At 33.0% G+C, this 15,604-nt stretch overlaps 1 protein-coding gene across 3 annotated transcripts in view; it reads right to left on the reverse strand.

Annotated features, from left to right (window-relative positions):
* Positions 1-214: 214 nt before the first annotated feature.
* The window catches only part of SLC25A36 (solute carrier family 25 member 36), a 43,548-nt gene continuing 28,158 nt past the window's right edge, over positions 215-15,604 (reverse strand). For 2 of the 3 annotated variants that reach the window (XM_081573998.1, XM_081573996.1), the window contains 3 exons: positions 7,755-7,821; positions 5,059-5,348; positions 215-4,119 (listed from right to left, as the gene is read on the reverse strand). In XM_081573998.1, coding sequence (XP_081430124.1) covers positions 3,926-4,119; positions 5,059-5,348; positions 7,755-7,821 — 551 coding nt within the window. In that variant the 3' untranslated portion in view covers positions 215-3,925. The remainder of the gene's footprint in view (positions 4,120-5,058; positions 5,349-7,754; positions 7,822-15,604) is intronic. The other variant, XM_081573997.1, reaches the window with a different exon arrangement.

A 15,604-nucleotide genomic window follows, 5' to 3' on the forward strand; every position in this document is an offset into this window, starting at 1 on the left:
GAAATTTCTCCCTGAACTAAGACAGAGTGGGATCATTTGACCTTTTAATTGCTAGAGACATCTATCACTAAGTCTAGCAGGTAGGAGACTAACACTTGAAAAAAAATGGCAATGCACTTTTGCTCTACACATAACCCTAAGAAAGTATGATTATATCTCACCATACCAGAATATTAGGATACATTATATAAAAACTAAAAAATGAGACACTGGATTTTTCATAAGCATATTTTAATTTTTTGAATTTTAACAACTCAAATAAAATTCAGCTAGTTAACATAAATACAGAGTAAATGCACATAATTTACAGCTACATACAGGAATGCAAGAATAGCAAACCTCACATAAATGGTCAAAGAATATCAACTCTTTGAAGTTGATTATTTAGCTACAACTGACAGGTCATAGTTTAAATGTTCACATATGCAGGGGTACACATTCAAAATGTTTATTAACACAAAAACTGAGTAAAAGAGGAATCTTCAGTTTCTAAAAGGAGTAGCGTAAAAAGCAGAGTATAGATTGAGAAATATAAGGGCACAATGGAGAAGAGATTTGTGTAAGCTGAAAGTTTGTACACTGTATTAAATACTTTTATTAAAATCCCCTTCCAATTTAAATCATTTAGAAATATCTGTATTCTTAGGAATGTTGAAGTCATGATCAAAACTAGACAAAAAGGCTGAACTATTACATCCACCAGCCCCAAAGGGGTCCTGATAGTACTAACAGTCTGGGCAGAAGAGCATGTAAACAACAAAAGACAGCACAGACAATGCTGGAAGATTAAAGGATAAACTGATGCCCAGCACTTAATTCTTTCAAGGTCAAATCAATATTTTTAGTGATCCAAACAAATCTAAAAAAGGCTGACATATTTATACTCCAGTAAGAGAGTCAACACTCATTCTTAATAACCCAAACTCAGCTGGTCCTAATATAACAATGCTATTCCATAATGGGCATTTGGTTTTAGGAGACAGAGACATGGTTAAATAATGTAAATGATATTCTCTGTTGGTGTCAGTTTAAAAAAATCAATTACTTGCGGGTCCCATCTAGTAAGATTAGTTCCGCAAAGTAACACACAGAAGGAAAACCAAGACAAAAGCTTTGGTGACACAGTTTTTTCCCTGGATTTAAAAGCACTGTGTGGTACCCCACAATCACAGGTTGCTGATTCTCAGATGTGCACTTTGAAATCTAGTCAAGTGTTTCTGTGAGCCAGAAGTACCAAAGTTCTTATCTGCTGCTCTATGAATATGCTCTTCAGTATGTACCGCTTTAAACTGAAAGGATCAATTAAATTTTCGAAGAAGATTCTCAAATAAAAGTACATACCAATTTGAAGAGTGCTGACTACCTCTATACAGTAATAAAGTTATCGGATAGAAACCAGATGAAAATAAAACAGTATAAAAAAAGTCAATGCTTTAAGTATGTTTTTCTTTTTAAATGTTTGCACCAATAAAAAAAAAACTTCCCAAGAAGTGTTTCAGAGACAGACTTTATATACAATTTTTATATATATATTTTGTTAAATTATCTGTCATAAACTGCAGCAGACTGTACTTTTGGGGGGACAAAACAATTAAACATCATTGCTCCTTTCCAGTTGTCACACAAAGAAACAAAGTCTGAGACTCTAAGATCCTTTTCTTCCAGCACAGAAATATACTCACTTTTAAAAGCTGAATACAATGCACTAAAAGGTCAATACAAATACAAACAGGAACAGAATATGAGTTCATCCTTGAAGGACACTTGTTATGAATTTGCTACAACTAAATAAGATGTTCCTTAGTTGCTGGTTTTCATATCATTCTTAACCATTTGTGGGTATTCAGATCACTAAGATTAGAGTCTCTTGTACATTCAATACAACTAATGTTTACAGATCTTCACAAGGCAAATGGCACTGTATTAGGCAATATAAGTGGCACCTGAAAATCAAAACACTATAGGTTGATACTTTCTCTACAGATTTAAGTTATAAACCCTATTATTGTTTTTTTTTGGCATGTTTCTCACAATAAATGTCAAAGCTGAAATTCACCATGAAAGATATGAATAATCCCAAAGGTAATGAAACTGAATTTGCCTTCGGTCTCCAAATAGACTGGAATATTAATTCCAATCGAAGCACCTCAAAAACATCCAGTTACTGTTGATTACATGGGAATTAAGAAGGTGGAGGAATTTAAGAGGGCACTGTGTTTCACTGGTGACAGCAGAGAAAGCTTGCAATGACATGCTATGTTTTTTATGTTAGGGGGACTGCAGTACACATAAGAATACTTAAAACATTTATATTAAAGATCCCCCAAACAATATACCTAAATCCCAGAAAAAAATGTTATGAATACTGTTTCTGCCTAATACATTATTAACCAATGTTTTTAAAAAATAATCTAACATGGGAATTCTCTCCTACTCACACCCCCCCCAGCCCCCCCAAAGGCCACAAAGTGCATTCATGAAGAGTCATTCTTAAGATAAAGCCATTGCACACAATGTACAGTTCATGTATACTGAAATGAGTACCACACTGGAGTTTAATGGTATAAGCTTCATACACCAGTATAGCAACAACCATAAGCAAAAGTCTTTAATATTATAGACTTAAAGCAAATATCTTCATAAGGGCCATACATATAATACACTTACAGTATTAAAAGGTGCAGTTGAACTCAACAGCAAAATGTAAAAGCTATCTCTTGTTAACACACTTAATCTGAATTAACTTGCATCTTTTTTTATGATTTACCATTCAAGAAATTAGGATGGAATAAATTTCTTATCCAAAGTAGTTTGTTCACTTATAAAACTATAGGTCAATTAGGATCACTATCCACTCAATCAGATAACAGAGGCCCTTCTTCTATAAATGTTTATGCTGCCCCGGATACTTATAATGTTGCCTTAAAAAGAAAAACACCTTTTAAGGGCAAAGCTGAAAATTACCATTTTCTCTACTAAATAAATGCAATGTATGAAGATCTTCCAGAAATAATCCAAAGGTTCAAATTCTTAACGTGAAACCAGAGAAAGATCCAGAAGCAGTACATTTTTTTTCACTTTAAGAAAATGATACCTATGTATGATGGGTGATAATTCAAGTTCATAATTAGTAAGTCACTGAAGAGACATTGCATTCATTCGTGTATCATTAGGTTAGACAAGATAAGAAGACATGCTCAAGTTGTCGAAATGGCCAAGAATCAACATTTTACTGGCTTATTTTGTCCCAAATTATTACCATTTGAGTTGATACATTGAACAATTTTAGTGTTCACATTGGGCTAAACATAACACACCTGTGAGCAATAGAAACCAACACATTTTAAAGCTAAAAGCACAATATTTAGACACTACCTCATTTGTCAAAAACAGTGACTACTAATACCAAACAATTAACTTTAAAATACAGTGCCAAATCCTCTCAAGGAAATGTAAATACTAGTATTGTTACTTTTCAATTTCATAGGAACTATACAGAAGCCGAAGTTAGAAATTTATGACTGTTAATACTTTCTTTGGATACTTCTAGTATATAGTTACGGATGGCTTTGTCTAAAAGACTGGAAAAGTGCTCATGGAATAAACACTGTACTCTGGTTGCCATAAACCAACAAAATGCCAGCGGTATCCTGTGAACATGATAGAGAAAATGGCAATTTTGAGGAAGGAGTGCTTCTAAAGGCTTTTTCTTGGAGGCAGCCATGGTTTTTTTTTTTCTTTCACATTACTAAAAAGACTAAGTAATGTGGTTACAATTACTTTAATTCCTACAACCAAACTTCCACTTAGGCATAGTTCCATGTTCCCACACTATTTTCCTTCTGTCCACCATGCTGGCTTTGGTACTTCATGGTCCAATTTCTCTTTTGGTCTTCCCTCTTCACAGCACAGCAGTCTGGCGGTGCTATCCGTTGAGCAGGTAAACAACCAGCTCGTAGGTGGCCATCATGATGGCCGTGTTTGGAATCTGTCTCACCAGATGAGTTGTCAGACCACGGTAAAGAGACCCGTAGCCTTCTTCCTGAACAAGCAAAGATAATGTCTGAAAAAAGGATCTATATTTTGTTCCCTCTTCACGCAGTCTTGTTCTTACAACTTCTGTATAGGAAAAAAAAAGGCATTTTATTTAAACATTAATAATATTTCATACCCTCCTAATATTGAGCACATTCCATTTATCAGACTGTAAGTGTGAGCTCAGAATAAGTGAGGAGTGATTTTTTAAATGTAACTTACTGACACTATTTTAACAACACCAAACTCCTAAGTTAGCTAGCTAAAATCACGCATATTAATTATAAAATTTCATAGGGTCCTGAATGGTAGAAGACAGAATAAACAAAAGTATCTGTTGCATACTGGATATAGATAAAAGGGAGAAAAGATGTGATTAAAAAAAAAAGAACAGGAAAGAGAATACAGGTGGTATCAAAGATGAATACAGACTTGCCTGGTGGTACAGTGGATAGGAATCTGCCTGCCAATGCAGGGGACATGGGTTTGATCCCTGGTCAGGGAAGATTCCACATGCCAAGGAACAACTAAGCCCACGTGTTGCAACTACTGAGCCCATGTGCACCTACAGCTTGTGCTCCACAACAAGAGAAGACACCGCAAGGAAAAGCCCCTGAGCTCACCAAAATGATGAGTGGCCTCTGCGTGCCACAACTAGGGAAGCTCTCACGCAACAACAAATATAAACAAATCTTAAGGGGGAAAAAAGCCTTATGCTACTCATACATATTTAATCCCATTATGATGAACAGTATTTTAATTCAGTAAAATGATAAAATAAACGGGCCACTGGCTGAAGTGGGAAAGTATTTCAGAATTAATGGATTACTCATACATATTCAGGGTTTCCCTGGTGGGTCAGTGTGACGAATTCTCCTGCCAATGCCGGAGACGCAGGTTCGATCCCTGGGTTGGGAAGATCCCCTAGAAAGCAGTGCCTGACGGGCTACAGTCTATTGGGTTGCAACGAGTTGGACATGACTGAGCGACTGAGTAACAATATACACTGTCACGTCCTCTTACCATGTGGATATGCTATACTTGTGGCACACGTTTTTGAGGTGGCGGCAGCTAGCATCATTCCCACAAAATCTGACACTTCTTTTACAGACTCTTCTTCATTTTCCATTGTAGAAGCAATCTTATATTCCAGTAGTTTTTGCTTAATACTTTCATATATAACAAAATGGATAACAGTCTCTGATATGCCAGCATATGAAGCAGACATGCCCCTATAAAATCCTCTAAGTCCATCTGCCTGATACACTTTACGGACACACTCGAAAGCACCCATTCGCTTTTCCCCACGGTTCCTGAAAAGCAAAAAGGAAAAAAATCTTATTAACATAAATAAAGTAGTACAGGTTTTTAAATAAAGTAAATACAATATGTAGGAAGAGCCACTCTACTAAAGAATAACCCTCTTTAATTCATGAAGAAGTACAAATGAGAATTTAAAAACATTTAGAGTTGCTATTCTTTTGTCTCAAATCTGTCGTATCAGATAGATAACTTATAAGGTAGTTTATTTTACTGAATGCAAAACACACTACATTGAACCTCCAGTTTCCCTGAAGTTTGTATTGTAGGAATAATCAACAAAATCCACTGCGACTGCAGCTCAAGAGAAAAACAAAATAAAACAAAAACCCCTCACATTATATTTAATGCAGTTCTAAGTTGAGAAGATTTTGTTAACATTTAATAACACATAAAAAGAATGATTGAGACACCAAAGACAATAGAATATTAAGAAGTACAATTAAGGTAATTTCAGTGCACCTGAGGGATTCCTCCAAGCCCACCCAATTTCTCCCCAAAAGTGACTGGGTGAATTTAAGTCAAATTTTCTATGATCCTTTGAAGGTAATGGCCGTCTCTTTTACCTCAGTAAATAGTGAATGAGGACTTCTACAGTTATCAAGTATTTATTGAGCACTGTGCCCAAGACAACTTTCTTAGTGCTGCTTAGGGGTGCAGCATCTACTCTTGGATGTAATTTTGAGTTCATAAAAATATTTATTACCTTCACTATGATTCCAATAGAACTTTATCTGTAAGAAATGGGTTTAAATTCTACCCACAGGGAAAGAAATAGAAAAGTTAACTAATTATAAATTATATACAACCTGCTTATGATGTGACAAAATAAAACCACAACTAAGACACCTACCCGATAACCTACAGACTCCCCCAACTTTATAAACTAGTAACTGTCTTGAATAACTATCCTCAACTAATGGTACTGAATCAATACCTTCTTAGTTGAATGATCCATGCAACCAACTGTAATTAGTTTCAGATGTCAGATTCTTTCTTACAAGAAAGTTAAGAGAGCTCTAAGTCCTAAAGGATAACATGCAAACACATCCCCCCTATTCTCGTTCTCAGTGTTGTAAGGCAGCACACCCTCAAATCAACCTTTCACTGCTACTCCAACTCCACTCCTAAGCCTAAAAAATTGTGCTGGCTTTACTATTATTTTTCACCTAAATCCTCCCTCTAACATACTGAAGCACACATACCCCTGGTAGTTTATAACAGGTACAATACAGACTGGCATCTAACACTTTTTAACCTTTGGGTTGTTTTATCTACCACTATCTTTCAGATCTCTGACTTCGAAATAAACTGCGAGTCTTGCTGTAACACTGTACTTAAGGTTTCACTAAAAAATATTTCAGATGAAACAAGGAATAGACATTTCAAGTCTCCAAGTGACATACAATTCCACATGACAAAATGCGGAAAACAGATCTTTAAGCAGGCATAATTGTTAATAATTTCTTAGATCAGTTTTATTTATAAATAACACTAGGCTTCCCAAACCCTAAAATATAAGAAACAGTGAAAATCTTTTACACATAGCCTACTCCAGACTGAAGAGTTAGTTTCAAAACTATTTATGTGATTATTATTATTACAACACACCAGACAGGATCATCTCTCTACTTAAAAAAGCGTTACCCTCTCCCCATCCTTCATTCTGAAGGCCAATGGGAGCTGAGATGGCAGGACTCTAAGCCACACCGCTTCTGGCCTTTCTCTCAGTTCCCAGAACTTGCCACAGGCACTAAACTTAAAGATATGTGAGGTGTGCACTGACTAGTGCCTCTGCTTAAAATGGGTTCAAAAACCATTCATTGACATTCTATTAAAATTGGTCTCTACTGTTTCCAGAGATATCTCTAGAACCTACCAGCACCTCCTCATTACAGATGTATTGAATGAATGAGTCTTGCTGCCATAAAGTGACTGGGGGTAACAGATGAAGTTCATGAATACATGAGAGCTAAATTCCATGCCAGAACACTCTGCTGTACAAGGTTCTTGAGTTTGAGCAATGATCCTCAAAGATTCAGTCTAGACTCACTGATCATGTAGTTAGTTTATTTAGGTATTTAGAAGGGCCAATTATAATCACACATGGAGTGAACGAAAGTATCACTGCTTTAGCTAGATCAACAGAGGTCCTTTTTCTTCTTTTACTGAAAAACACAATGCATAATATACTTTCTCTCCTAGAAATTCTCATACCTGTAAATTATTAACATCACTTTTGCATCTGATGGTACACCTAAGTTTCAAAACCAAATAAAACAAACAAATTCAGCAGCAAATGAGGGGAAAAACATGGTTAGATACCTGGCACTGAAATCTCACTGATGTAAATTTATAGAAAAAATTTAGCTGAAGCCAACTTTAATGAATTAACATACCTTGCATCGAGCTGTAATCGAGTCTTTATAAGCCAAATGGGGTTGGTCGCTGTGATTGCGGTAAAACCTAAACAAACATGTTTAAAATGAACTCTGGTAAAAATGAAGAACATACTGATTAACCTCAAGGTTTTTTAAAACTTTATGTAAGTCTATATTTTAAAAAATGCATATAAATATTTACCTATAAACTGATGTATGCTTTACTTTTGTTTTATAAATCCATTCAACCATGAACATTTGTGGTTTATTTTCAATTTAGTCTCAAATTCTGACTCATAACTAAAAAAATTTTTAAGAGCGAATCTGATTATATATAATTCCTCTTCCAATACCTAATCAAAATACCCTCTGGGCACCCTCTACTCTCTAAATTTAAAAACTCATTTTTGCAGACACAGAAATTTTGTGTATTCTAGGGCTTTTTAGCATGCAAACTCTACAGCAGCTACTTGGGGTCCAACTAACATCACAAATCACTATGTTCAAAATGGAGTCTACATAAACGTCAGCATTTACCAATATTTGATCTTAAGTTGACTATATGACAGAAAGAATTATTGTTTGGCCTTATCAATAACTTTATATAACCATACACTTATTAATACTGTTAAAATAATGGTATCACAGAGATAAGGTTTCTGTTAAAGAATTAAAAAGGGCGGATCTATTTTTTCATCCACTTAAAAACATACAAAAACTTAAAAGTACAAAAAGTTACAAATCAGAACTTCCCTTTCACTTTTAGACACTGAAGACAGAAACTGAAGGTAGAAGGTAGCTTTATTATACTTTAAAACTAAAGTACTAGGTATTAACCCTAAGGTGGCTCGTTCCAGGTAGTAAATTAAGATCTCTTATATGTTTCTAGGCTAGTGTGTATCTTTTACTTGCTATCTTCCTAGAGCTATGGAAAAAGAGCGCATGAAATGCAATCTTGATGATGGAAATTTATGAAGATTGCTTCATCTATACAAAACAGGGTTTTCATAATATAATGCTTGTGAAATATTTAAGATTAGCTGCTACACAAATTTCATAGAATTACCTTTCATCAACCTACGTTTATTCAATTGGCCTTTAAATTCAGTGAAAACTCACAAGCACAAATGTCTAAGGATCTTAACTGTTAATACTTTCTATCAAATACTAGCAGGTCAAGTACATTATTTTTAGAAAGGCTTTGAAATATAATCAGCACACTAATATTAGTAAAGTACTTTCAGGAACAAAAATGCTGTGGTACACTTAGGAATAATTTGGTTTTTGAGTTAACATATAGTAGAAACTAATCATAAATCTTGCTTCACTTTGCTTCACTGTGTTTTGTTAGTATGGCTGTATCTACTGATGCAAAATAATTTTACTATATTGTTTACTAATTGGAATTTAGTCTCACAGGTTCTTTCCCCTACTATAATGTCAGATCATTAGCTAACTCAAATTTTACTCCTTTAATCCACTATATTAATACTGCAGAAATTGCCAGATGTTTCACAGAGAGATGCTCAAATTGAATCTATTATCAACTAAGATAAATGAAATAAAAGTTTGGTTTAATAACTCCATTAATAATTTTTTAATGATTATATAGTCTCCATTTCTTTTAAGTGCTTTTAATGCTACATACATACATACATACATACATATAAAACTAGAAAGGGATCAACAATTTTGTAATGATCAGCCAGTACCAAAACAATAAAAATTGAATGTGCTGAACAGAGTGTCAGGAAGATGTTTTAAAAGGTTATTTTCATGCATATATTCTTGATAAAAGGAAAGAGAAGAAAACTATGAAACCAGATCAGTTTAAATATTTTATTTGGAATAGATTTGTACATGGCCTGGCTTAATTGAGAATAAAGTTACAGACTTTATTAGAATAAAGTCTCTTGAATTTCATTTTTCCAAGTGAAAAAGTCAAACTAAAGATATTTAAATTACATTGTATATTTAAATTACACTCTAAAGCAAATGTGAACCGGACATCAGAATTCTGATTACACCCTTAATTTAATAATTCTTTTATTTTAAACCTAAATATCTGTATTAGCTAAACGTCTGTACAGTAATATTAGGAGTTTATCAACAAAAGGCTGCTAAGCAGCACAAACCAACAAAATACTCTGCATTACTCAAAACAGTTTTTATTAATTATTCTGTGGAAATTTTAAGAAAAAAAATTTGCTTTTTATTAAACTTTGAAAGCCTAAAACTGGGTATGCTTATATCAAACTTAAGCATCAAAGCTTTCTAAAAAAATAAAGTTCTGTATCTAAAAATATAAACTGAGTACCTAAGTTTATGAACACTCTTCCAAGTCTCAAATTCCTCCATTAGAGGCTGAAAAAAACCCCATATATGAGAACTTAAAATATTATAATACACATTTGTAATTATTACTAGGGATAAATTTTTAATTACCCATAATTAAGTTTTAATTATGCTCTGTACATGTTAATAAACAATGATAGGAAGCAAACAACAGGTATTTCTCACTTAACTAAAATTCATTTCCAGATACAGACTGACCTATGGAACATGACACACTAAAATTTAAGTGAAAGAATAACATCATCTTGTCCCTATAGAGCCTGAGCTTACTACAGCTGGGACTCACTCTCCCAGTAAAAAACTAGTTCAATAAACACACTGCCTCACTGTCAGCAAACCATTAAGTTAAAGAAAAGAATCGATCTATAATCCACAGGTTTTTTAGCTATTGTTCCTTTACCAGCTCTGGTCCTATTACATTCTCTTAACTGAAAACATTCTAATAAATTATGGAGACAGTATTAGGCTAATGAAATCTAGAAAACATAATCTATTAGTTAAAAAAAATCAAACAAGCAGGAAGAAACAAATTTATTACTAACTTGGAATTAAATATGGTAAGGTGATTCTAAGCTGACAAACAGCTTAAGTTAAACACCTTCCTACTTCTTTTAAGATAAACATACACAAAGATACTGGGAATGGTTCCCCTGAAATTTAGACATTTCCTATTACTTTTATTTTGGCATTTAAATTTTGTGACATTTTGATAATATGCTATTTCATATTAATATTCTGAGTATCCTGTTAAATATTAAAACTGACTTAGAAGTATATGAAGAATCGATTTGTAGGTTAAAAAGAATCAATATTGCTCCAGTCAATAAAAGCAAAATGGCAATATACTGGCCATACTATTAGTAATATGGTTAATATTTTATTAGAAAGTTTAAAAAACCTTTTAAATGTAATTTTTAGTTTTATTTCATTTAAGATTCTATTCGATAATGTAAACCAATTAAAAACTAGATTAACAGAAATCCACATAGTAAACTTGCTGAAAATGTCTATTTCATTAAGTGAGTGATACCTGTAGTATTGCATTTTCAGTACTTTTTGTTAACTTCTGTAAGAACTAAGCCCACCTAACCTTTGAAGAGAAATATATTAAAAACAAACAAAAAAAAAACTAAAAAAACTAATTAAAACTAAAATAAGATTCCATATATTCTTATCCCGTATTTGGAAAGTAATGGTAGGTATTAAAGATCAATGTTTTTGCAAGAAAGTAGAAAGCCAAGTATCAACAGACGAGAATGGAAAGCACTGTATTAGGCTTTTAAAATATGTTATACTAAACGAAGAGAACTACTATTTTCTAAAAGTTGTCAGATGGTATGATACCATTTACAGCTATGTAAATCTTAAATACTATTAAGGAATTCTTTGGAGGTCAAGGCTATTATGGCCAAGCTAAAGACCCCAGGCTTTATTAACAATAACTGAAAAGTTACTCCATTCTTCCTTCTAGAAGGAGTATTATCAAGGAATCAGAATTAAAGTTTTATGAAATACTCAGATAATGCACACACAAATTCAGGAAATAAAAATTCATTTCCCGCCTTCTATTCAATAGCTATTATAAATTCCCAGGGTGTGTTTCTTATAACTAGAGGCTGCAAGAGATGCTCAGATCAGTACTCACGAGGTTTAAGTTAGTCCATATTTCTACAGGAAGTGACCTGCGGATGGGGAGCATGAGATGACACGATCTCACTCTTTTCTCGGGAGAAATGTACAGTAAATGCCTAAAATAGACACAGGCTTTTCTGTATCATAACAACAAGCAGTGACCTCATCAGAAACACGTGTACAAAATGAATCCCATTGGAAGGATTTGAGAAATATTTACTGTGAGATCTAACTTTTGAAAATTTTAAGTTAAAAAAGAAAAAGGAATATCAGAATGGGCCATAATTTTTTTTTTTCTTAAAGTACCGAGTACTGAAAATTCTGCCATCTGCAGCAGTTTCAAGAGTCTAAATACTTACCCAAAAGAAGATCAATTTTGCCTTAATGAAAAAATGCTAACCTTGTCAAAGCGTAAATCTAAGAAAATATTCAGAGCAGACTGTCATATCCCATTTTCCTACCATTATTATTTACCATGCTCAGAGCTGAAATCACAAAATTTTCTGTTCTTTAACAATCAGCTTATTTGGTAAATCTAAAAAACAACAACAAAAAACCCAGGAGTTCCCTGGCAGTCCAGTGGTTAGGACTTGGCACTTTCACTGCCATGGGCCCAGCTCTGATCCCTGGTCAGGGAATCAAGATTCTGTAAGCCACACAGCATGGCCAAAAATATTTAAATTAAATTAAAAAAAAACAAGTAAAAATAAAAAAAATAGAAAATTCAAGGAATTTCATTTTATAACTATAATTTTTTAAAAAATGTAACGTATAGGTGGCTACAATAGTACCTTTCACTTTCTGCACTATGATCAGTAATATTGCACATCCATTTTTATGAAATATTTTGTATTCAGTTTCTTGTGCTCTACGAAACAAAAAACAGGAAGAATGTTTACATGAAAACACACAAAACATCTAACCATCCATCTAGCTGAATAAACTGCCAGGGATAAATTATTTTAAAAAATATTTTATAATGCAAAACAAACTTTCTATTTAATGAGTAAAATTTTAACCTTAAGCTTTAAGTCAAATAGAAAATGTACCTTGAACGCTATTAACACAAGCAAATAAAACCCACTAGTATCTAGGAAATGTTAAATGATTACATTATTGGTATTAAAAAAATTAAGCAATCACTGTGTAAATATATTATCCAATAAAAACCAGAATTCATTTCTGTTAAATCTATATTGTTGTATATAAAAGTATATCGAACCCAGATAAAAACTTTGGAAGATTGGGAGTTACTATAGAAGAAAAAAATTTGATACTATTTTTTCTGTATACACATCTTTGTGCAGGTGTATACAGAGGGATATGCAAACTCATTTAAACAAAAACACACAAATACCCTCAAGAAAATAAATACCCTCAATAACTAAGATATATTTAGTCTGGCAAAGGTCATATGTGGGGTGAGGGGGGAAGGTAGCAAAACAAAGTCACTGTTAAGTAGCCTCACAACTAGAAAAAAATTTTTAATGCATTACAATTTATAGCTCAAGTTGCGAGTTTACAAATTCTTACATTATCTCCTTGAAATACTAAAATAAATGAAAATAAGACAGCCTTTAAATAAACTGTCCTTTAAATTAAATAGGCTTAGTATTTAATTTCATATGAATAGAATGCAAAAGGCAACTGAACTGAGAGGTTACTTGGAATAAAAATTATGTACACAGTTACTAAACCCTTAATGCATGTGCTATTTAATGTGGCAAAATCTTGCAGGCATTATCAATAGTACATTTTTGATACTAAAGTGACAAGGTTAGCATTTTTTTGAATAGTAAGAAAACAAATTTTCAAATGACTGCCTCTAAGCACTTTGCACCCCCAATTCATATTTTGAAGACCTCTAAAAATGATCCTGAAGAAAAACCAGTCTAGATTATTACAAGAGTGAAGGGGGCCAAAGGCTACCTTAACAAGTCTGCATGGGACCATTTAGTTTCACCAACCATGTAGCTATGTATAAAAACTGCAAGCTAAATATTATTGCTCATGAACAGTTGCAAAGAAGCTCTGAAGGTGCAATTCTCAGAGAAAATCTAACTGCAAACAAATGGAAGAAGTATTTTCAAATTACACAAGTGTATAGTACAATATTCTCTGAACAATGTCAGTCTTTCAATTTACCAAAATTCAAGAAATTCAAGTTGGGAAATAGTATCAATGCATAGATAAAAACAGAACTACAAGTTAATATTTGTACACATTTGAGAAAAAAAGTACAAAATGACGATTCCACTGAAAATCTTTGCAATATGATACAAATATAGTAATAAATTTTGATGAGATAGTCTAATGAAAGATGTTCCAGTGGGAATTGGTTTTCTGAAACCCTAAATCTGCAATACTGAATATATTAACAACTATCCTCAACTTGAAATAATTGCTTACCTACTTTCTTGGCATCAAGTCTTTCAAAAAAGAAAGATTAACATTTCTTTACAATTTTCTGGGGTTAAAAAAACAAAAACATGAACACTGATAATCCAGAAATATATTCTTAAAGACCCTAACATAGTGGTTATATAGTTTGAAATTAGCCACTAATTTTAGACTCAAATTTGGAAAGAAAAATCATATATACTCATATCCAACATTTATCAAAATGTTAAAAAATCTAACTGTAACTAGATGATCTCTGTGGTATTAAAGAACTGATTCTCAAAATATAATCTATGTAGAGCAACCCACTCATTCTAGAATAAGGTAATGGAGAGTCACATAAACTACCTAACTTGCCTAAGATCTCTTTTCTTTGGTAAAGAGTATTTCATCACCTTGATCTTTAAAGCTTTACTTTCCAGTTTTAAAACTTTGTGAGTCAGTCAACAATAACTAAATATAAAAGCCATAAAAATAATTTGTAAGGTATGTATTAGATTATATGGCTATTGACCTCTCAGAAATTAGTATTTCACACTTACACTTAGTTCATTAATTATGTGGTTGAAATTGATCCAATTTATTTCTAAACAGAAAATAGTTAACTCATTATCAAGCACCTGACATTCAATTTCTTGATCAAGAGTTGATAAAAGTAGTTATAATTTGCTTTATAAAGTCACAGCATAATTTAGAAATGCGAGGCATGATTAAATATGCAACAAATCTCAGAACTATACAATTTTCTGATGAGAAATAAAGGTCATGGCTTTGTCTAACATGCATGGCAGCAAATTATTCCAGAACCACAGTGATCAAACCAATCTCCCAGCTTATCTTTAAGGCAGTGCAGAGGTCCAGGACTAGCTGTTTTAATTCACAATCATATATTCTCATGAATGATGATGAAAGAGTTCCTGGAAACATTTCTAGAGCAAGCTTGTACACATATCTGGTGCACAGCTACATTTTCAGTGCTATCTTAGTGTGATTTATGTGGAATGCTAAACATATTTTTCAATACATACATTATAATAACTGAGTTATCAGTAATACACCACTCGCAAAAATTTCAGCATTTGAGCACAGGACAAAATGAATACTTTACCAAGAACTGCCGGCACATTTCAGACAGAAGCCAAAACATGCAGCAAAAAAGGAAAAGGCACTAACAGAAATTGAGGAGAAAAGAGTAAATTACAGCTCTGTAATTTTAAGTGTAATTATGGTTGGATTCTTAAACAGTTAAAAGTGAGCACAAAATATTCAGTGGACTACACAAGACAATGTAAATATTATATTACCTGCATGTATCACAAACTTCTAAATACATAAATGCCAACTGACAACAGATTTTACATATACTATTTAATCAAATTTATGGTATACTAAAAAATGTAAAAATCATGCTTGCAGATGTGAATCAATGAAAAGCACATTGCCTTAACTTTACCAAGGTTAAATTCATCAAAGTGCAATAT

Source organism: Giraffa tippelskirchi, chromosome 2 (genome assembly GCF_054371585.1).
Source record: "Giraffa tippelskirchi isolate mGirTip1 chromosome 2, T2T-mGirTip1v1.2.pri, whole genome shotgun sequence".
Taxonomy (NCBI): domain Eukaryota; kingdom Metazoa; phylum Chordata; class Mammalia; order Artiodactyla; family Giraffidae; genus Giraffa; species Giraffa tippelskirchi.